At 46.3% G+C, this 23616-nt stretch overlaps 1 protein-coding gene across 1 annotated transcript in view; it reads left to right on the top strand.

Annotated features, from left to right (window-relative positions):
- The window catches only part of ACAD10 (acyl-CoA dehydrogenase family member 10), an 84349-nt gene that overhangs the window by 47795 nt on the left and 12938 nt on the right, over nt 1–23616 (top strand). Inside the window, 6 exon segments of the mRNA XM_032168657.2 lie at nt 1913–1981; nt 6096–6277; nt 7926–8076; nt 12291–12436; nt 15194–15367; nt 23299–23616. Coding sequence (XP_032024548.1) covers nt 1913–1981; nt 6096–6277; nt 7926–8076; nt 12291–12436; nt 15194–15367; nt 23299–23616 — 1040 coding nt within the window.

Here is a 23616-nt window from a genome sequence, read left to right as displayed (position 1 = left end):
CGCGCCAGCAATCCCAGCAGGCCGGGGCAGGAGAATCATGGGAGCTGGAGGCAGGGAGTCTGCAGCGAGCCGACTATACTCCAGCCTGGGCCACAGAGGGAAGAAAAGGAAGGAAGGAAGGACGGAAGGAAGGAAGGAAGGCTATTGAGATTTATTTTATGGACCAGCACATGACTTATCTTGGTGAACATATTGTGTTTACTTAAAAATAATGTGTATTTTGCAATATCTGAGTGAGTGGTATACAAATGTCCATCAGATCAAGTTGGTAGTGGGTTCAGATATATGTCTTTAGATAAATCTATTTTTGTCTAATTCTATTATTACTGAGAAAGGAGTGTTAAAATCTCATCTAAGCCGGGCGCAGTGGCTCACGCTTGTAATCCCAGCACTTTGGGAGGCCGAGGCGGGCGGATCACGAGGTCAGGAGATCGAGACCACAGTGAAACCCCGTCTCTACTAAAAATACAAAAAATTAGCCGGGCGTGGTGGCGGGTGCCTGTAGTCCCAGCTACTCGGAGAGGCTGAGACAGGAGAATGGCGTGAACCTGGGAGGAGGAGCTTGCAGTGAGCCGAGATTGCGCCACTGCACTCCAGCCTGGGTGACAGAGCGAGAATCCGTCTCAAAAAAAAAAAAAAAAAAAAAATCTCATCTAAGACTTGTGGATTTCTTCATTTTTTTCTCTTTTGATCATTTTTACTTGATGTATTTTGAAGCTCTGTTGTTTAGCACATACATATTTATGATTGTAATATCTTTCTGATGAACTTGCAGTTGTATCATTTTCAAATGTTTCTCTTTGTCTCTGATGGTACACTGTCGTAAAGGCTGCTTTATTTGATATTAAAGTAGCCGCACCAGCTTTCTTATGCTTAGTGATTGCATAATGCTTCCATTTCCATCCTTGTTTTTGCAACCTATCTATGTTTATATATTCAGTGCATATCTCTTGTAGACATCATATAATTAGGTCATGTTTTTCTGTCCAGGCTGAAAACATCTGTCTTTTATTTTTATTTTTATTTTATTTATTTATTTTTTTTTTGAGATGGAGTCTCGCTCTGTCACCCAGGCTGGAGCGCGGTGGAGCTATCTTGGCTCATTGCAACCTCCGCCTCCTGGGTTCAAACGATTCTCATGCTTCAGCCACCCAAGTAGCTGGGATTACAGGCATGTGCCACCACGCCTGGCTCATTTTTATATTTTTAGTTGAGACAGGGTTTTACCATGTTGGCCAGGGTGGTCTTGAACTCTTAGGCTCAAGCAGTCCTCCCTCTCAGCCTCCCAAAGTGCTGGGATTACAGGCAGGAGCCACCATGCATGGCCAGCTTCTGTCTTTTAATTGGAATCTATTCATCTTTTGAGTTTAATGTAATTATTGATATGGTTGATTTAGGTCTACAATTTCACCATTGGTTTTTTTGTTTGTCCCATCAGTTTTTTTGTTCTTACTACTTTTGGGTCAATTGAATATTTTTTAGAATTTCATTTTAATTTATGTACCATTTTTAATTCAGAAAAGTAATTTCAGGCCGGGTGCAATGGCTTATGCCTGTAATCCCAGGACTTTGGGAGGCTGAGGCAGGTGGATCACCTGAGGTCAGGAATTTGAGACCAGCCTGGCCAACATGGCGAAACCGCGTCTCTACTAAAAATAAAAAAATTAGCTGGGCGTGGTGGTGCACATCTGTAATCCCAGCTACTCAGGAGGCTGAGGCCTGAGAATGGCTTGAACCTAGGAAGTAGAGGTTGCAGTGAGCCAAGATCGTGCCACTGCACTCCAGCCTGGGTGACAGAGCGAGACTGTGTCTCAAAAAACAAAACAAACAAACAAAAAACAAAGAAAAGTAACTTCAAGAAAATCTCATCAATTCAGCCAGCAATTTTGTTTATTTTCATTTGTCCTGGCAGGATTATGAAAGCCCTTGCAAATGCTGGAGTACCTGTCCCTAACGTTCTTGATCTCTGTGAAGATTCAAGGTAAAGTTCAGATGTTTTTGCTATTGCACATTCAAGCTACTAGAGAGAAAAGCCCATATGCTAACACAAATTCCAATTTGTTAAAGACAAATAAAATTTGGGTAGGAGGGAAAAGAAACTTTATCGCAACCTCTCCCAGAAGTTCTCAGATATTTAAGTTATCCTGCAAGATAAGTATATGCCTGCTTTAGGGAGAATTGGTAGAAAACATCTTTTTTAACATTCAAAAAATACATATTTATCTAGTTTCATGTTGCTTGTTTTTGTTTATTTTTTTAAATCAGAGTCTTTCTAAACTGTTTTGTTTTGTTTTGTTTTGTTTTTTGAGACGGAGTCTCATTCTGTCATCCAGGCTGGAGTCCAGTGGCCTAATCTCGGCTCACTGCAACCTCTGCCTCCTGGGTTCAAGTGATTCTGTTGCCTCAGCCTCCTGAGTAGCTGAGATTACAGGCGCCGCCTACTGCGCCCGGCTAGTTTTTGTAATTTTTGAGTAGAGACAGGGTTTCACCATGTTGGCCATGATAGTCTCCAACTCCTGACCTCAGGTGATCCGCCCACTGCGGCCTCCCATAATGCTGGGATTACAAGTGTAAGCCACTGCGCCCGGCCCGAAACTATTTTAAACAGCTTTGTAACATGCTTTTTGAGTGTCTCTTCTTTCCTAACGTTTTAATTATGTAACATTTGAAACCGGCCGGGCGCGGTGGCTCACGCTTGTAATCCCAGCACTTTGGGAGGCCGAGGCGGGTGGATCACGAGGTCAGGAGATCGAGACCACGGTGAAACCTCGTCTCTACTAAAAAATACAAAAAAATTAGCCGGGCGTGGTGGCGGGCGCCTGTAGTCCCAGCTACTCGGAGAGGCTGAGGCAGGAGAATGGCGTGAACCCGGGAGGCGGAGCTTGCAGTGAGCCGAGATTGCGCCACTGCACTCCCGCCTGGGCGACAGAGCGAGACTCCGTCTCAAGAAAAAAAAAAAAAAAAAAAAAAAACATTTGAAACCTTCAGAAAAGGTGAAAGAAGAAAAAATAATACAGTGAATACCTGTTTACACTTCATCTAGATCAGAAATTAAAACATTGTTAACATTTTGCCACATTTATTTTCTATATATGTATATGTGTATACATGTATGCTTTTAACATGTAGATAATGATTTTTTTTTGGCTGAAGCTTTTGAAATAAGTTTCAGACAGCATGCATCTCTCAAGAATAAAGACATCGACCGAGCATAGTGGCTCATGCCTGTAATCCCAGCACTTAAGGAGGCTGAGGCGGGCAGATCACTTGAGCCCAGGAGTTTGAGACCAGCCAGGGCAACGTGGCAAAACCGCATCTCTACAAAAACAAACAAAAAATTAGCCAGGCGTGGAGGTGCACACCTGTAGTCCTACCTACTTACCAGGAAGATTGAGGTGGGAGGATCACCTGAGCCTGGGAGTTGGAGGCTGCAGTGAGCTGTCATCACACCACTGCACTCCAGGCTGGATGATAGAGTGAGAACCTGTGTTTTTTTTTTTTTTTTTTTTTTTGAGATGGCGTCTCACTCTGTTGCCCAGGCTGGTGTGAAATGGCACGGTCTGGGCACACTGCAACCTCTGCCTCCTGGATTCAAGCAATTCTCCTGCCTCAGCCTCCCAAGTAGCTGGGATTACAGGCATGCGCCACCACACCCGGCTAATTTTTGTATTTTTAATGGAGACGGGGTTTCGCCTTGTTGGCCAGGCTGGTCTCAAACTCTTGACCTCAAGTGATCCATCCGCCTCGGCCTCCCAAAGTGCTGGATTACAGGTGTGAGCCACTGCACCCAGCCGACATTGTCTTTCATAACCATAACACCAGTATACCTAACTAACAATTATTTAATAATAATACTGAATATCTAGCCCATGTTCAAATTTCCCCAATCCAAAACATCTTTTGTAATAGTTTTTCAGCTTGAAACATCTGTAATGGTAGGATTTTCAAAACAATTTTTTAGAGTAGTAAACTGGAGGCTGAGGCAGATGGATCACTTGAAGCCAGGAGTTTGAGACCAGCCTGGCTAACCTGGTGAAACCCTGTCTCCACTGAAAATACAAAAATTAGCTGGGCATGGTGGCATGCACCTGGAGTCCCAGCTACTTGGAAGGCTGAAGCAGGAGAATCGTTTGAACCCGAGAGGCAGAGTTTGCAGTAGGCCGAGATCACACCACCGCACTCCAGCCTGGGTGATAGAGTGAGACTCCGTCTCAAAAATAAATAAATAAATACAGTAGTAAACTGATTGCTAGTAATGACCAAAAGATGGATTAGTGACATGTCATTGGGTCACCTTAGTACTGCTGGGTGGTATATACACCACTCATACCACCAAAAAATGATAAAAAAAAAATCTCAATAACAAGAAGGGATACTTACTGAACCCTTATTGGAACCAGAGACCATGCCGGGCACTCTGTATGTTTGTTCCTTAATTCATGTTTTTTTTTTTTTAAGTAACAAGTACCCTGGAAGCTCCCTTAATTCTTGCAATTACCCTTTGAAGTGGGTATGTTTTACAGATTAAAAAACAACAACATGGCTGGGTGCAGTGGCTCACGCCTGTAATCCCAGCACTTTGGGAGGCTGAGGCGGGTGGATTACAAGGTCAGGAGATTGAGACCATCCTGGCTAACACAGTGAAACACCGTCTCTACTAAAAATACAAAAAATTAGCTGGGTATGATGGCACACACCTGTAGTTCCAGCTATTCGGGATGCTGAGGCAAGAGAATCACTTGAACCCCGGAGGCAGAGGTTGCAGTGAGCCAAGATCGTGCCACTGCACTTCAGCCTAGGCAACAGAGCGAGACTCCATCTCAACAACAAAGCTCAGAGAGTTTTAATAAGTCTCTCAGGGTCACTCTTCAAGTAAGGGCTGAGTTGGGATTTAAACCTGGTTCTGACCAGGTGCAGTGGCTCACACCCGTAATCCCAACGCTTTGGGAGGCTGAGGCAGGCAGATTACCTGAGGTCAGGAGTTTGAGACCAGCCTGGCCAACATGGTGAAACCCCGTCTGTACTAAAAATACAAAAATTAGGCATGGTGGCGTGCACCTGGAGTCCCAACTATTTGGGAGGCTGAGGCAGGAGAATCGCTTGAACCCAGGAGGAGGAGGTTGCAGTGAGCCAAGATCGCACCACTGCACTTCAGCCTGGGCGACAGAGCAAGACTCCATCTCAAAAAAATAAATAAATAGTCCGGGAGCAGTGGCTCACACCTATAATCCCATCATTTTGGGAGGCCAAGGTGGGCGGATCATGAGGTCAGGAGATCAAGACCAGGCTAACACGGTGAAACCCCGTCTCTACTAAAAATACAAAAAATTAGCCGGGCGAGGTGGCGGGCGCCTGTAGTCCCAGCTACTCAGGAGGCTGAGGCAGGAGAATGGCGTGAACCCGGGAGGCGGAGCTTGCAGTGAGCCGAGATTGCGCCACTGCACTCCAGCCTGGGCGACAGAGCGAGACTCCGTCTCAAAAAAAAAAAAAAAAAAAAAAAATACAAAAAATTAGCAGGGCGTGGTGGCGGGTGCCTGTAGTCCAGCTACTCAGGAGGCTGAGGCAGGAGAATGGTATGAACCTGGGAGGCGGAGCTTGCAGTGAGCCAAGATCGCGCCACTGCACTCCAGCCTGGGTGACAGAGCGAGACTCTGACTCCAAAAAAAATTAAAAAAAAAATAATAATAAATAAAAAACAAAAACCTGGTTCGGTGTGACTACAGAGGTCCTTCTCTGAGCCTTGCTGCTTGCTACATTATTATACTTTGAATCCATTCCAGTGGCTTACACAAATGAACCAGGGAGAAGAGAAAAGCATGCTGTCCAAGAAGCATAGATGTGCGTGCATGTGTGTGTGCACATGTGTATGTACATGTGTGCGTGCATGTATGTGGATCGATCCGTTGCAAGAGAGGATACTTCTAATGCACTGTGCTTATGTGAAAGGAAAAAGGAAGTATCCATTGCTCTGGGTCTGAACTCTTCACCAGCTCTCAACCCGTACACCCAGGGACAGTGACAAAGAATAGGGTCATGACTAACAGCCTGCCACATTGTGACTCTGATCCCTGAAACCCCTTCTGTGTTCCTCCCAGTGTCATTGGCACCCCCTTCTATGTGATGGAGTACTGCCCAGGTCTCATCTACAAAGACCCTTCCCTGCCAGGCTTGGAGCCCAGCCACAGGCGAGCCATATACACTGCCATGAACACAGTCCTGTGCAAAATTCACAGTGTGGATCCGAAGGCTGTGGGGCTTGAAGACTATGGGAAGCAAGGTGAGCAGGAGGCCACATCTCCCATGCTGGTTGTTTCATCACTAGTGCTTCTGCTTTTAGGATCTGAATCGTTTTGGGTCGTTTTGAGTATTAACACACCAAGCATAAGACTGACTTAGCTTCTTCCGTGGAAATCCAGTTTAGTTTTAATGGAGGTGTTGCTAACTTAGGCATTTGGGCCTTCGATAAATCCCTTTATGAACTACACAATCTTTCTTCCCTGCAACTTTTTTTTTTCATTTTTTTTCCCTTAAATATTCTGCTATCCAATTCCCTGCAACTTTTATCTCACTAGACCATTGAAACTTTTTTTCTGATACTGACCATAGGTATTTAAAATGTATTTTTCTCCATTTTTTACCCTTTCCCCTAAATATTCTTTTCAACAGGAATATATATATTTTTCAAGATGGGGGTCTCACTGTGTTGCCCAGGCTGGTCTCAAACTTCTGGGCTCAAGCCATCCTCCTGTCTCAGCCTCCCAAGTAGTTGGGACTCTGGGCATGTGCCACCATGTCCAGTTTCAACAGGGATAATTTTTTTGTTTGTTTTTTGAGACGGTCTCTCTCTGTCGCCCACACTGGAGTGTAGTGGCGTGATCTTGGCTCACTGCAGCCTCAACCTCTTGAGCTCAAGCAATCCTCCCACCTCTCCCTCTTGAGCAGCTGGGACTACAGGTACGCACCACCATGCCCAGCTAATTTTTGTATTTTTAGTAGAGACAGGGTTTCACCATGTTGCCCAGGCTCTATCCGAACTCCTGCACTCAAGTGATCTGGCCTCCCAAAGTGTTGGGATTACAGGCATGAGCTTCTGCAGCCAGCCCTCATGTAGTTCTTACCACATGCCAAGAATAGTTCTAAGGGCTTTACATATTTTATTCTCCCAGCAGCTCTATGAGGACCATCTCAAGATGAGGAAACTAAAGCATAGAGACATTAAGTAACCTGCCTGAGATCACACAGCTAGAGAACAACAGAGCTGGGTTTCAGTCTGGCTCCAGGGCTCATGTGCTCAGCTAACCACTGTTGTTTAGCCAAAAAGTGATTTATGAAAGGCTATTAGGAAGCACAGAAGATCTTTTTTTTTTTGAGACAGAGTTTTGCTCTTGTCACCCAGGCTGGAGTGCAATGGCGCAATCTCGGCTCACTTCAACCTCTGCCTCCCGGGTTCAAGCGTTTCTCCTGCCTCAGCCTCCCAAGTAGCTGGTATCACAGGCACCCACCACCACACCTGGCTAATTTTTGTATTTTTCAGTAGAGATGCGCTTTTGCCATGTTGGACAGGCTGGTCTCGAACTCCTGACCTCGTGATCTGCCTGCCTTGGCCTCCCAAAGTGCGGGGATTACAGGTGTGAGCCACCATACCCGGCCACAAGGTCTTTAAGAGGACCAGAGATCATACTTGGAGACCATACAGCTAGGAACAGCACCCAGACCACACCAATCCAGCCAAAGAGCTGGTGACTTCCACCTTGGGGCAGCAGGAGCATCATGTGGGAAATTCTCCAGTCATGGGAACGTGTTCAAAGACACTGCACCACCCAGTGCAGAGCATGACAAAGGGTTTCACTGCACTGTTTTTTTTTTTCCGCTACTTTCAGAGGTTGCTGAAATCGCACACCATGTTCTAATCCTGTTTCCCGCAGGGGACTATATTCCACACCAGTTACGAACCTGGGTTAAGCAGTATCGAGCTTCCGAAACCAGCACCATCCCAGCCATGGAGAGGCTGATCGAATGGCTGCCCCTCCATCTTCCCCGTCAGCAGAGGACCACAGTGGTGCACGGGGACTTCAGGTAGATGTGGTGGCAGGGAGAGCTAAAAAATGACAGCAAAGACACTCCAAGGGGGAATTGAGCAATTGGTCTTGGTGCAATTTACAGTTGGGAATTATTCCTATTACAAAGCACCTCTCTGTGTGTGGCCTTTTCAGGCAGGGTTTCTCAGCTCAGGCACCGTGACATGTTGAATTGGATAAGTTTTTGTGGTGGGAGGTACTGTGCATTGCAGGATGTCAGGCATCATCCCTGGCCTCAACCCACTCGATGACAGTGGCGCCCCTCCCCACAGAGTGTGACAACCAAAAATCTTTGCAGACTTGGTCCAGTGTTCCCAGGGAGGGCAGCATTCCTCTGTTGAGACCCACCGTTTGAAAGTAAGGCAGAGTCTACGGCCATACCACCCTGAACAGGCCCAATCTCATCTGAAAGTAAGGCAGAGTGAGGGTGCCCCTCACCTCCCAAGAGGCCTAGGGATGGACATTCTCACTGGGTGTAGTGAAAGGATTGAAAGAGAGTGGCCGGGCGCAGTGGCTCACGCTTGTAATCCCAGCACTTTGGGAGGCCGAGGCGGGCGGATCACGAGGTCAGGAGATCGAGACCACGGTGAAACCCTGTCTCTACTAAAAATACAAAAAATTAGCTGGGCGTGGTGGCGGGCGCCTGTAGTCCCAGCTACTCGGAGAGGCTGAGGCAGGAGAATGGCGTGAACCCGGGAGGCGGAGCTTGCAGTGAGCCGAGATTGCGCCACTGCACTCCAGCCTGGGCGACAGAGCGAGACTCCGTCTAAAAAAAAAAAAAAAAAAAAAGAGTGACAGGGTCTCTGGGGATATGTGATGAGTCTGTAGCGCGGCTAAAATGGGAACTTCAGTATGCCTGGCGTCTGGCGGCAGTGTCTAGCTTTATCTTATCATCTCTTGCTGTGAAAACTGCCCATTAGGTACTTTTATAGGGTAGTGTTTATAGTGTTTTCTGCTTCGCAGCATGTGGAGACCTGCTTTTGATGCAAGCATGCCTTATTTGGCTTGTCTTCTTGCCCATCTGGGGACCCAGACCTTTTATTAAACAAGGCTAGACAGTGAAGGCTAATTTTAAAGACATTTCCATTTCTTTTTTTTTTTTAGACAGAGTCTCACTCAGTCACCCAGGCTGGAGTGCAGTGGCATGATCTCAGCTCACTGCTTATCCCAACTCCCGGGTTCAAGCGATTCTCCCGCCCCAGCCTCCCAAGCAGCTGGGATTACAGGTGTGCACCACCATGTGCGGTTAACTTTTGTATTTTTAGTAACCCAAAAATACAATACATTTTTAGTAATACAAAAATGTGAGATGGGGTTTCATCATGTTAATCAGGCTGGTCTTGAACTCCTGCCCTCAAGTGATCTGCCCACTTTGGCCTCCCAAAGTGCTGGGATTACAGGCGTGAGCCACCATGCCCAGCCTTAAAGACATTTCTTTGCCTTCCAAATTTGATTGGCCTCTCTTCATTGGCTTGACCAGTGTCCCTCACTCCCGGCTTCTTCCGTTAGCCAGCCACCTTTGGGGATCCCCCTGGGTCTGAGAGTGGACAGCTGAGCTTTCTTTGTCATGTGGTCATCACAGGAGCTTGAGGAACCTGCTTCTGCATCAGAGACTGACGGGGCCAAGTGCTTCCCCCACACTGCCTTGAACTCGGCGTGCAGTGGGCTGCATTTGACCCCCTCCTCCATCTTCTTTCTCCACTTGGGATTCTAGAGCACTTGCCTGATAACACTTTCCTTGCCAGCCATTGCCATGTATTTCCTTTGGTGGGGAAGACCTCAGGTGGCCTTCGTGTCACCAGCCCACAATAGCTGCTCCGTGGACCTTGTCTTTGCTTCTCTTGGCACCTCAACGGTCCACGAATGTGATCAAGTATACAGCAGGCAGGAGATGTCCAGTGCAGTCTTGAGCACCCCCTCCCCTAGCTATAGTGAAGTAAGATGATCATTTAGGATGTTGCCTCCAGGAAAGGCATCCTCTGATTTTAGAGAGCGTGCTGCTGCTTATTGATAACACAGTCAGAGATAGTTCTGTCTTTTGATGGATGGAAGAACATTTCTTTCTAGTGGAGTGAATCAGCGGTGGTGGGAACATAAACTGCTGCAGCTTCTTTGAAAAGCAGTAGGCAGCGGCCAGGAACGGTGACTCATGCCTGTAATCCCAGCACTTTGGGAGGCCGAAGCGGGCAGATCACTTGAGGTCAGGAGTTCGAGACCAGCCTGGCCAAGATGCCAAAATCTCATGTCTACTAAAAATACAAAAATTACCCGAGTGTGGTGGTGCCCCTGTAATCCCAGCTACTCAGGAGGCTGAGGCAGGAGAATCACTTGAACCCGGGAGGTGGAGGTTGCAGTGAGCCAAGACCGTGCCACTGCACTCCAGCCTGGGTGACAGAGTGAGACTCCGTCTCAAAAAACAACAAAAAAAGAAAAGTAATGGGCAGTAACATGGAAGATGGGAATATGCTACAACCCATCGTTTTCTTGTAAAGAAGCATCTGCTGCAGCTTTGCACCAAGAGACTCAGGCGAAGATATTTGTTTTGGTCATGCTTGTAATTGTAATACATGATAAATAAAGTGTAGTTTGGCCATTTGTTGGAGTTCTATTTAGTGGGTAAAATAAACCAATTTGCTGTACATAGGTCATAAGTCTCAAAAAAGATAATCTAAGTAGAAAAAAGTTTCAAAAGGGTAATATATCATTTATGAAAATTTAAAAATAATTGAAAGAACACTATATGTGGTATATAGGTACAGGTATAGATAAAAGAAATATAGAAATGTCTGAGACTGATATATACCAACTTCAGGATAGCAGTAAATCTGTCATTTTTTAAAAATCTGAAGCAAATATAACAAAAAAGCAGGTATAATATCTGTTAAATCTGGAAGATGGACACATGAGTCCTGTCATTATGTCATTCTCTGTATTTTTCTGCATGCTTGATGTTTACTTTTTCTTTTAAATAAAGCATGCATTACAGACAGCCCTGGCAGGAAACAGAAAGCATGAAAGAGGCTATTTGGGGAGAGTTCAATATAGGGTTATAGCATGGTTTAGAGGAACTGCTGAAGAACAGCATGGAGTCCCGGGGCCAGTAACAGTGAGGGGTCAGTCTAACAGGGCAAGCATGTGCTGTGGTTATTGCTACTCTACAACAAACTGTCAGAACTGAGTGGCTGTCAACAATGACAGCAGTCATTTTGCTCATGAATCTTTGCAGTCTGGGGACAGGACAGCTTATTTCAAAGTAGGGCGGCTGTCGGGCGGGGCTGAATCTTCTGAAGACTTGCTAGCATGCTAGCCCTGGGCAGAGAAGATATGAACAGCCGGGCTCCTTGGGCCTCTCGTTCCCACATGGTCTCTCCAGCATGGCAGCTTCTGGGTAACTGGATTTTTTTTTTTTTTTTTTTGAGAGAGGATCTTGCACTGTTACCCAGGCTGGAGTGCAGTGGCTATTCATAGGCTGGAACATAACTGACTGCAGCCACCAACTCCTGGGCTCAGTGATACTCCCACCTTAGCCTCCTGAGTAGCTGGGACTACAGGTGTGCACTACCATGCTCAGCTAATTTTTAAATTTTTTTTGTAGAAATAGGGTCTTGCTATGTTGCCCAGGCTGGTCTTGAACTCCTGAGCTTAAGCAGTCCTCCCAAAATGTGGGGATTACAGGCATGAGCCATTGCACTCAGCCCTGGACTTCTTACTTGGGAGCTCAGGGCTCCAAAATAGTATGTTTCAAGAGACAGAGGGCTGGGCAGAAGCTGTATCGTGTTTTCTGACCTAGTCTAGTCTCAGGAATCCCTCAGCATCACTTCCACGTGTCTTATATCTGTTAGAAGCAAGATGCTTCACTGGGCCAAGCATTAGACTCTACCTTTTGTGAGAGGAGTGCCAAAGGATTTACAGATCTGTTTTAAAACCATCACAGGGAGGGAGTAATTCCCTGAACCCAGAGGGCTGCAGAGAAGGAGCTGGGGAAATAAATAACCAGGACCCTTCCCATCTCCTGCTTTTGATTGGCTGAGTCCAGCTGGAAGCCAGAGGGCAAGGGAGTCCTTGGAGCACACAGCCCAGGGAGCTCAGGCGCCTGGGCACAGACGGGATGGGAGGGTGGGGAGCCAGCCTGAAGGGCAAGCAGACCACGCAGAATCCACCCTAGCTGGCAGTTTTCTTAGTGCTGTCTCTATTCCTCCTGGGACTTTTCAGGCTCGACAACCTGGTGTTTCATCCAGAAAAGCCAGAGGTGCTTGCTGTCCTTGACTGGGAACTTTCTACTTTGGGCGACCCCCTTGCCGATGTGGCCTACAGCTGCCTGGCTCATTACCTGCCGTCCAGTTTTCCCGTGCTGAGAGGTAGGAACTGCTGCTGGAGGATAGTGGGGGAGCAAGCCAGTTCTCAAAGCATTTGGGAGCAAACTCAGCTGAAGTAGTCCGTGGTTGGGCGGGGGAAGTGAAAGTGAGGTCCTGGTGGTTCTGGTGGGAAACATAACTGGAATGCAGTCCTGTCGCATTTACGAGAAAGTGGATATCGGATGTGTGTTAATTGGAAGTATGCCTGTATAGGCACCTCTTTTGCTTTTACACAGCTAACTTCTATTTAGGGTTTTAAATTAAAAACACATTCATTGTGGCTGGGCGCGGTGGCTCATGCCTGTAATCCCAGCACTTTGGGAGGCCAAGGCGGGCGGATCACAAGGTCAGGAGTTCCAGACCAGCCTGGCCAACATGGTGAAACCCTGTCTCTACTAAAAATACAAAATTAGCTGGACGTGGTGGCACACGCCTGTAATCCCAGCTACTCAGGAGGCTAAGGCAAGAGAATCGTTTGAACCTGGGAGGCAGAGGTTGCAGTCAGCCGAGATCACGCCATTGCACTCCAGCCTGGGCAACAGGGCAAGACTCCATCTCAAAAAAAAACAAAAACAAACCACATTTATTGTAAAAATACTAGAGCCGACAGATAGCAACAAGAACAAAACAGTTAAAATCATTAGTAGTCCCAGAGATAACCATTTGCTGACATTTCATTATCTATCCATGTCATCTTTTCTTCTGTGTGTATATGTACATTTCCTAAAACAAAACAAAAATGTAGCATGATCTAATGACATGCTTTTTTTCACTTCATTGTATACTGTAGACATGTTTTCATGACATTAAGTATTTCTTCTACAGCATAATTTTTAATGAGAGCATATAATTTTATTGTATAGAATTAAGGGAAGATGGCTGGGTGCGGTGGCTCACGCTTGTAATCCCAGCACTTTGGGAGGCTGAGACGGGCGGATCATGAGGTCAGGAGATCGGGACCATCCTGGCTAACACGGTGAAACCCCGTCTCTGTTAAAAATACAAAAAAATTAGCTGGGCGTGGTGGTGGGCACCTGTAGTCCCAGCTACTCAGGAGGCTGAGGCAGGAGAATGGCGTGAACCTGGGAGGCGGAGCTTGCAGTGAGCTGAGATGGCACCACTGCACTCCAGCCTGGGCGGCAGAGTGAGACTCCGTCTCAAAAAAAAAAAAAAAAAAGAATTAAGGGAAGACATTTGAGTTAATTCCTATTTAAATATTTAATTTGTTTCCAATTTTTTAATATTCCCCTACCTCCATGAAAAAAAGGCAGTGAACATCTTTGTAGTAATATATTTGCCTATATATAAGGTATACTCCTAAGATTAATTTCTAGGAATGGAATATATTACATGCTTCTAAATCATGAAAATGTCACAAATGGAAGAAATAAGTGAATTTTTTTTTTTTTTGAGACGGAGTCTCGCTCTGTTGCCCAGGCTAGAGTGCAGTGGTGCGATCTCGGCTCACTGCAAGCTCCACTTCCCGGGTTCACACCATTCTCCTGCCTCAGCCTCCCAAGGAGCTGGGACTACAGGCACCCGCCACCATGCCCGGCTAATTTTTTGGTTTTGTAGTAGACATGGGGTTTCACCGTGTTAGCCAGGATGGTTTCGATCTCCTGACCTTGTGATCCGCCCTCCTCGGCCTCCCAAAGTGCTAGGATTACAGGCGTGAGCCACTGCGCCTGGCCTGTGAAATTGTTTTATTTGCTATAATTATCATTTTCATAATTTGGTGAGATCTTTTTATTTTTATATTTATTTATTTGTTTATTTATTTTTGAGATGGAGTCTCCCTCTGTCACTCGTTTATTTATTTTTGAGATGGAGTCCCACTCTGTTGCCCAGGCTGGACCACAGTGGTGCGATCTTGGCTCACTGCAACCTCTGCCTCCCAGATTCAAGCTATTCTCCGGCCTCAGCCTCCTGAGTAGCTGGGATTACAGGCGTGTGCCACAACGCCTGGCTAATTTTCATATTTTTAGTAGAGGCAGGGTCTTCACCATGTTGGCCAGGCTGGTGTCGACCTCCTGACCTCAAGTGATCTGCCCTCCTCAGCCTCCTAAAGTGCTGGGATTAGAGGCATGAGCCACTGCACCCAGCCAGTTGTTTATTTTTTAATTTTTTTGAGATGGAGTCTCACTCTGTCACCCAGGCTGGAGTACAGTGGTGTGATCTCAGCTCACTGCAACCTCTGCCTCCCAGATTCATGCAATTGTCCTGTCTCAGCCTCCTTCCCAGGTAGCTGGGATTATAGGCGCACACCACCATGCCTGGCTAATTTTTGTATTTTTAGTAGAGACAGGGTTTCACCATTTTGGTCAGGCCGGTCTTGAAATCCTGACCTCAGGTGATCCACCTAACTCGGCCTCCCACAGTGCTGGAATTACAGGTGTCAGCCACTGTGCTCGGCCTGAGATCACTCTTTCCACATCATTTTTGATCAAATGACTGGTTGAAGATAATATGCATCCACCCTTAACTGTGGCCAGATGGAATTGGAAGCTCCCATTCCTTCCTTTACTGCCAATCGAGTTCGAGTCTGAAACCTGTAAGAGCCAATTCGTGAATAATGACTTCATGCCTGGATCCCCAGCCATCTAAGGGAGCAAGAGCCAATGCAGGAATAAGCTAACCCCTGGAACTGGTCGTGAAACTAATTTGCAAGGGACATGGCGATTTTCAGAATTTAAATATTTGCCAGCCACGGGGGCGTGTCACATCAGTGACTACCCATGAATGGCTCTGTCTTTCTCACAGGTTTTAATGACTGTGACTTGACACAGCTGGGAATCCCTGCTGCAGAGGAGTATTTCAGGATGTACTGCCTCCAAATGAGGCTCCCTCCCACTGAGAACTGGAACTTCTATATGGCTTTTTCCTTTTTCCGTGTGGCTGCAATCCTACAGGGAGTCTACAAGCAATCACTCACAGGTAATGGGATGGCTGCCCTGAAGAGCCGCTGGGGGGTGAGTCACAGCAAGGACCGTGCCTCCACCTGGAAACCGTCTCAGGGCTACAGAGGCTTTGGAGAGACCAGTTTGGCCAGGATTCTCTGAGATTCAGTTAATCCAACCATTTGTCTATAAATATTTTCTTTACAATATTTATTTGTTTATTATTTGTTTTTGAGACAGGGTCTTGCTTTGTCACCCTGGCTGGAGTCCAGTGGTGCGATCATGGCTCACTGTAATCTCTACCTGGTGGGTTCAAGCGATTCTCCTGCCTCAGCCTCCAGAGTAGCTGGGACTACAGGCTGGCGCCACCACGCCTGGCTAATTTTTTTTTGTATTTTTAGTAGAGATGAAGTTTCACCATGTTGGCCAAGCTGGTCTCAAACTCTGGGCCTCAAGTGATCCGTTTGCCTTGGCCTCCCAAAGTGCTGGGATTACAGGTGTGAGCCACCATGCCCAGCCTCTTTACGATATTTAAACTTGTTTTTTAATTGTTAAAGTAATGCACAAAGAAATTTTTTCAGTTAAAGCATTCATGCACATGATCAAAATTTGGTCATATAGAATTATGTAAAATTGTATCTCACCCTTTTCAACACCATTCCTCAAAGATAAATGTTACTGTTAAGAGTTTCCTGGGCCCTCCAGTTTTTCTGTTTATCTATTTTCTCTCTCTCCTCCTACTTTTATACAAATGTGATCATCCTACGTGTATTTTTCAGAACTTTGATTTTAAAATTTTGTAAGCTTAAGAATTTCTGTGGCTGGGCGTGGTGGCTCACGCCTGTAGTCCCAGCACTTTGGGAGGTCGAGGCGGGCGGATCACAAGGTCAGGAGATCAAGACCATCCTGGCTAACACAGTGAAACCCCATCTCTACTAAAAATACAAAAAATTAGCCGGGTGTGGTGGCGGGCACCTGTAGTCCCAGCTACTCGGGAGGCTGAGGCAGGAGAACGGCGTGAACCTGGGAGGTAGAGCTTGCAGTGAGCCAAGATTGCGCCACTGCACTCCAGCCTGGGCGACAGAGCAAGACTCCGTCTCAAAAAAAAAAAAATTTCTGTGAAATGTGTGTGTGGCCGTTTGCATATTTAACAAGTATGTGAGGCAAATTTCTTGTTGTGTGTGTGTGTGTGTGTGTGTGCGCGCGCGTGTGTGTTTTGAGACAGTTTCTCACTCTGTCGCCCAGGCTGGAGTGCAGTGGTGCGATCTTGGCTCACTGCAACCTCCACCTCACCAGCTCAAGCAATTCTCATGCCTCAGCCTCCCAAGAAGCTGGGATTATAGGCACATGCCACCATTCCCAGGTCATTTTTTTTGTTTTTAGTAGAGATGGAATTTTGCCATGTTGGCCGGGCTGGTCTCAAACTCCTGACCTCAGATGATCCGTCCACCTCGGCCTCCCAAAGTGCTGGGATTACAGGCATGAGCCACTGAGCCTGGCCAGCTCCCAAGTCTTTAGGTAAAACCCTTGTGGTCTTTGACAACTTCTTTGCTCGCTGGTATGACAAAATGTTCTAGGTTCATCTTGGCTGTCCAGCCTACCCAACATGGTGAAACTGTGTCTCTACTAAAAATACAAAAATTAGCCCTGCGTGGTGGCAGGTGCCTGTAATCCCAGCTACTTGGGAGACTGGGGCAGGAGACTCACTTGATCCTGGGAGGGGGAGGTTGCAGTGAGCCGATATCGTGCCACTACACTGCAGCCTGGGCAACAAGAATGAGACTCTGTCTCAAAAAAAAAAAAAAAAAAAAGACTTGGGAGCCAACCTGAACAGGCTCCCACTTGCTAACAATAGGAAACTTTGGGCATCACCAAGGATGATAGCTGAAATGGATGAAATGCATCAGGTATGTTTAAATCCATGAGTAGTAGCCAGGCATGGTGGCTCAGGCCTGTAATCCCAGCACTTTGGGAGGCCAAGGTGAGCAGATCACTTGAGGTCAGGGATTCGAGACCAGCCTGGCCAACATGGTGAAACCCCATCTCTACTAAAAATACAAAAATTAGCCAGGTGTGATGGCTGGCACCTGAAATCCCAGTTACTCGGGGGACCGAGGCAGGAGAGAGAATCACTTGAACCCAGGGGACAGAGGTTGCAGTGAGCTAAGATCATGCCCGTGCACTGCAGCCTGGGTGACTGAGCAAGACACTGTCCCCCCAAAAAATAAAAATTAAATAAATAAATAAGTCCGTGAGTAGTGATACAAAAACAAAGAGACAGTCTCACTGATGACCTCAGAGGATGCCAGGGAAGCAACTTATTATTCTGAAAATTGGTAAATGGGGTGGTGGGGGGTGGGGAATCAAGCATTTGTCCTGTCTTTCCTGTACAAATGATACTGCAGGCTATCCAAATAATCAATGAGGGAATGTTTCTCTCTAGAGAAGTATCCTGGACAGAATAATATAGAATTTGCATATCACCAATTTGCAACTCCTAATGCATTAATGGATGTGGGCAATAAGCTTCAATGAAAGCCAACACCACTGAGAGAGAGAGACAGCCAGACATTATGTACCTCCTGATGCTTCCCTCAAAAGTCACACCGACTCTGGCTAGGCCTCCAGTGCTAGCTGCCAACTCATGGGAAACACAGGGTTCAGAGGGACATGTTCAGCAGCACCCTGGGCACAGCCACTCACAAAATCCAGATTCTGGAAAACATCACAGGGCAAACAACTCAGTTTCTTCAAACACATACATTTCAAGGGGAGGAAAAGGGTGAAAAAGGAACCTGTAGATTGAGAGAGACTTAAAAGAAACATCAGGTTGGGCGTGGTGGCTCACTCCTGTAATCCCAGCACTGTGGGAGGCCGAGGTGGGTGGATCACCTGAGGTCAGGAGTTTGAGACCAGCCTGGCCAACATGGGGAAACCCCATCTCTACTAAAAAATATAAAAATTAGCCAGGACTGGTGGCGGGCACCTGTAATCCCAGCTACTCGGGAAGCTGAGATAGGAGAATTGCTTGAACCCAGGAGGCGGAGTTTGTGGCGAGCCATGATTGCATCACTGCAGTCTAGCCTGGGCAACAAAGTGAGACTGTCTCAGGAAAAAAAAAAAAAAAAAAATGGGGAGAGAGAGACTTAAAAGATACATTAGCCAGTTACAGTGTTGGGACCTTATTTGGATCCTTTCTTGAACAAATTATTTGGAAAAAAATTTGATGATAGTCAGTGAAACTTGAATTCTGAGTGGATAGTCGATGATATGAAGAAGTTACAGTCAACGATTTTTTAAGGGTGATAATAGTATTGTGGGTTTTTTAAAAAGTACTTGTCTTTAGAGTTTTGAAAGAATCCTAGATGCGGTATTTGGGATTTACTCCAAAAAATCCAGGACAGTGGGAGTGGGGATGGCAGGGAATGAAACCAGACTGGGCCAGCGTCGATCATTGTGGAAGGCGAGCAATAGAACCTGTAGGCTCATTATTCTCTCCTCTCTACTCCTGTGTGTCTTTGAAATTTTCCAAAAGGAGGCCAGTCGTGATGGCTCACACCAGTAATCCCAGCACTTTGGGAGGCCGAGGCAGATGGATCACCTGAGGTCAGGAGTTTGAGACCAGCCTGGCCAACATGGTGAAACCCCGTCTCCACTAAAAATACAAAAATACCCGGGTGTGGTGATGCTGCCTATAATCCCAGCAACATGAGAGGCTGAGGCAGGAGAATCACTTGAACCTGGGAGGCAGAGGTTGCAGTGAGCAGATACCGTGCCACTACACTCCAGCCTGGGTGACAGAACGAGACTCCCATCTCAAAAAAAAAAAAAAAAAAAGGCCAGTGCGGTGGCTCACACCTGTAATCCCAGCGCTTTGAGAGGCCGAGGCGGGGGGATCATGAGGTCAGGAGATCAAGACTATCCTGGCCAACATGGTGAAACCCCATCTTTACTAAAAATACAAAAATTAGCTGGGCTTGGTGGCGTGTGCCTGTAATCCCAGCTACTAGGTGCCTGTAATCCCAGCTACTAGGGAGGCTGAGGCAGATGAATAGCTTGAACCAGGGAAGGGAGTCAGAGGTTGCAGTGAACCGAGATTGCACCACTGCTCACTCCAGCCTGGTGACAGAGCGAGACTCCGTCTCAAAAAGAAAAGAAAAAGAAATTTTCCAAAAGCAAAACTTAAAAACAAAAGGCAAGGAGAAAGAAGGAGAAAGGAACTCATCATGGGGTTTGCTAGTGCTGAGGGAGTGTTTAGCTTTGCAGTCAGCGACACCCCAAGCTTGCTGGCAGCCTGTGTTCTCAGCCAGGTTGCCAGAGTCTTCTGAGAGAAGCAGTTGCAGTAGGGGAATTGATCATTCATTCCCAAGTATATGAGACTCCACTAAAAGCCACCACTGTGCTAGGTGGTCCTGTGGATACACAGTCATGAGGAAAACTGTCCGGAGAAAAACCAGTACCCAAAGAATTTCTAGTTTAACTGTACCTGCTCTGATAAGCAGGGGATGCAGGAAGCAGGAATTTCTGGAAACAATATTTTCCCTCTATTGGGAAAATACAGTATCAGCTGTAAGCCCCTATTTCCCATTTTTTAAATGGTTTTCCAATAAACACTAACCAGAAATATTTACTTAAACAGAATGGTTGCTAAGTCCTTATGGTGATGAATATAGGCCTGGTCGCTTCTGACATTTCCTAGCAGGCTGCCAAGTTCTCTCCCTGCTCTGCTCCAGTGACCTGGGAAGAGCTTAATAGACTTTGCCCATTTTAGAATATTCCACACTGAGTGTCCTCAGCCTGTCTCTCAGGAAGCCCTTTGACATGTTTCTAAGATCCCGCAAGCCATCGTTGTGGCTTCTGGTTTCTCTCGGCCCAGAGCTAAAACACCCCACCTGTTTGCCACCAGACAGAAAAATGTCTGTTTGCTTAGGCCTTTATTCCTCTTATCTTACTGTGCACTCTTTTCCCTCCCCCTGGGAAGCCAGCCAGACACACTGAGGAAATAGCTTAGTTTTCTCACATAAAAACAACAAAATCCATTTTTTGAAAGAATAATATAAAAACGTATGATGAATGGAGAAAAAACCAACTATACGAACATAAATATTACTTCTGTACATTTGTCTTCTACAGTTAGCTTTAAAATCATTTTTGTTTGAACAGCTGAGATATTTGGTACTGGCCAGGAAAAGTGGAGCTTAGAGAAGGGGTATCTGTTTCCAAGATATTCTCTCTATGGTGTCATTTACAAAAGACCTCAAATCAGCATTAGATTGGGAAGGGGATGAGAGAGACCAGAGCCCAGTGAGCAGAAGATTAACAGTATATACCTGCCCAGCCCATGTGTCCTTCTCCTTCCTTAATAAGTGGGTGCAGAAATTAGATTTCTCATAGATGGCCACTGAAATTCTATAAAGTGCTTATGACTGCAACTTAAGTGGACACCAATGATGTGGTTTCTTCTGCTGGAACTACATTTGGAAAATATACCAGAAGCAATAGCTCTAAATCAATCCAAGCTTATACAAGTGACTTTTTCAGAGACAAAGTAGCAGTCTCAGAGTGGGAGCCAACTAAATAGAAGAAAAGTAAGAATACACCTCTTACTCTGTTAGAAGAAAATCCTTATGAATAATAAGGAACATAAGGGAGTATCTTTCCCTTCAGTGTGCTGTGTGCAGTCCGAGGAATAAGGAATAAGCCCCCACTGTGTGTCTGTAGGGAAGGGGCTATCTGGTTCCTGCCTGACTTCCCTGGGTTAGGTTCATACCTAGCACCCAGAAGGTCCTCAGTAGAGACCTACTGAGGTCCAGTGGGCTAACTCTCTGCAGGGTAGCAAAGAATTTGCTCTGAGTTTATTCCTAACTCTGTAAGGAATAGTTAAAACTATCTTTAACACCAAAGCTGCATGAAAATGGCTCTCAGCTGGGCATGGTGGCTCATGCCTGTAATCCCAGCATTTGGTAGACTGAGACAGGAGGATTGTTTAAGGCCAGAAGTTCAAGACCAGTTTGGGCAACATAGTAAGGCCCCATCTCTTATTTAAAAATAAATAAAATATTTATTTTTTTGAGACGGAGTTTTGCTCTTGTCACCCAGGCTGGAGTGCAATGGCATGATCTCGGCCCACTGTAACCTCCACCTCCTGGGTTCAAGCGATTCTCCTGCCTCAGCCTCCCCAGTAGCTAAGATTACAGGCGTGCATCACCACACCTGGCTAAATTTTGTACTTTTAGTAGACACGGGGTTTCACCATGTTGCCCAGGCTAGTCTTGAACTCCTGACCTCCAGTAATCCACCTGCCTCAGCCTCCCAAAGTGCTGGGGTTACAGGTGTGAGCCAACGCACCCAGCCTAAAATGAAATCACTTAAAAAAAGAAAATGGCTGTCTCTTGAGAACTATTAATTTATCCATTTATTGGGTACAGTCTCTTGGGGACATGGAAGTGCTAGAAGTAATCCAGGAGAGCTGGCTGTGAAAAAGTTCACTGTGAGGAGACATTGTACACATAGCAATGTGGATGTGTCTCAGATGCAGGGCTCTGAGTGATGGAGGCCATACTGAAAAGGCCACATGCTGAGTGACATATGTATTTATGGGACATCCTGGAAGAGACAGACTACAGGAACAGAGATCAGTGGGTGCTGGGAATTGGGAGCAGGGGTTGAGTACAAAAGGACACTGGAGAAATTTCCAGATGATGGAAATATTCTGTATCTTTTTTTTTTTTGAAATGGAGTCTTGCTCTGTTGCCCAGGCAACCTCCACCTCTTGGGTTCAAGTGATTCTCCTACCTCAGTCTCCCAAGTAGCTGGGACTACAGGCATGTGCCACCATGCCCGGCTAATTTTTGCATTTTTAGTAGAGACAGGTCTCACCATGTTGCCCAGGCTGGTCTCGAACTCCTGACCTCCGGTGATCCACCTGCCTCAGCCTCCAAAGTGCTGAGATTATAGGCGTGAGCCATTGCGCCTGGCTGAAGTATTCTGTATCTTGATGGCAATGGTAGTTACCCAACTATGGGTTTGTTAAGACTTGCAGAGTTCTACATTAAGGAGGTGTATGTACACCACACCTTAATTTTTTTATTTTTATTTTTATTTTTTTTTTGAGATGGGTGGAGTGTGATGGCACAATCTCTGCTCACTGCAATCTCTGCCTCCCAGGTTCAAGTGATTCTCCTCCGTTAGCCTCCTGAGTAGCTGAGATTACAGGCATGCGCCATCACGCCTGGCTAATTTTTGTATTTTTAGTAGAGACGGGGTTTCTCCATGTTGGCCAGGCTGGTCTTGAACTCCTGACCTCAAGTGATCCACCCACCTCGGCCTCCCAAAGTGCTGGGATTACAGGCGTGATCCACCGCACCTGGCCACCTTAATTTTTTTTAATGGGGAAAGATATGTTTGTAAAAAAAGTCTTGATGCACATTTTACAAGAAGAAAGAGACACTGTGAGAGCCAAATAGTGAGTTGAGTGATGCTGGTGTTGATTCCATCCAGAGACAGTGGTGTCTAGAAATTGGCTCTTCCTTTAGTCAGTTGTGGCATTGCTGTTATCAATTTTATAGCAAGGGTGGTCTAGGATGCAGGACTTCTTATAGCCCCCTGGCAACGGTAGAGGTGATCTGGGGTGTTACTGATTAAATGTAGTCTTTTAGGAAAGCAGAGATCAAGAGCAGGGAGCAGGCAGACCTAAGTTGGACTCTGGCCCCCAGCCCCCTAAATTCCAGCTCGTCCAAGTCACTTCCTTCTCTTAAGACTCAGTTATCTTGCCTGCAAAGTGCAGGTGAAAGCAGTTGTATTGCTTTGGGACTTCAGTGAGCTATAGTGGCTCTTAGCACAGTGTTCGGTACTTAGCAAGTGTTCAGCAAATGACAATAGCTGCTGAAGTGACAATGTCATCACATGTTAACATCCCTATGATGGGTCGTGTAGGAGTAATCACTGTTTTTCTTTGATTCTGCTTAGGGCAAGCAAGCTCCACACATGCAGAACAAACTGGAAAGCTGACCGAATTTGTGTCTAACCTGGCGTGGGATTTCGCAGTCAAAGAAGGGTTCCGGGTTTTCAAAGAGATGCCCTTCAAAAATCCGTTAACAAGGTCCTACCACATGTGGGCCAGGCCCCAGTCCCAGTGGTGCCCCACAGGCACCAGGAGTTATAGCTCCGTTCCAGAAGCTTCCCCAGCTCATACCTCAAGGGGAGGTCTGGTTATCTCTCCAGAGAGCCTCTCTCCACCTGTCAGAGAGCTGTATCACCGGCTGAAGCACTTCATGGAGCAACGTG

Source organism: Hylobates moloch, unplaced genomic scaffold, assembly GCF_009828535.3.
Source record: "Hylobates moloch isolate HMO894 unplaced genomic scaffold, HMol_V3 SCAFFOLD_12, whole genome shotgun sequence".
Classification (NCBI taxonomy): Eukaryota; Metazoa; Chordata; class Mammalia; order Primates; family Hylobatidae; genus Hylobates; species Hylobates moloch.
Note: the sequence above shows the minus strand (reverse complement) of the source record. Positions and strands in the feature narration are given on the sequence as shown.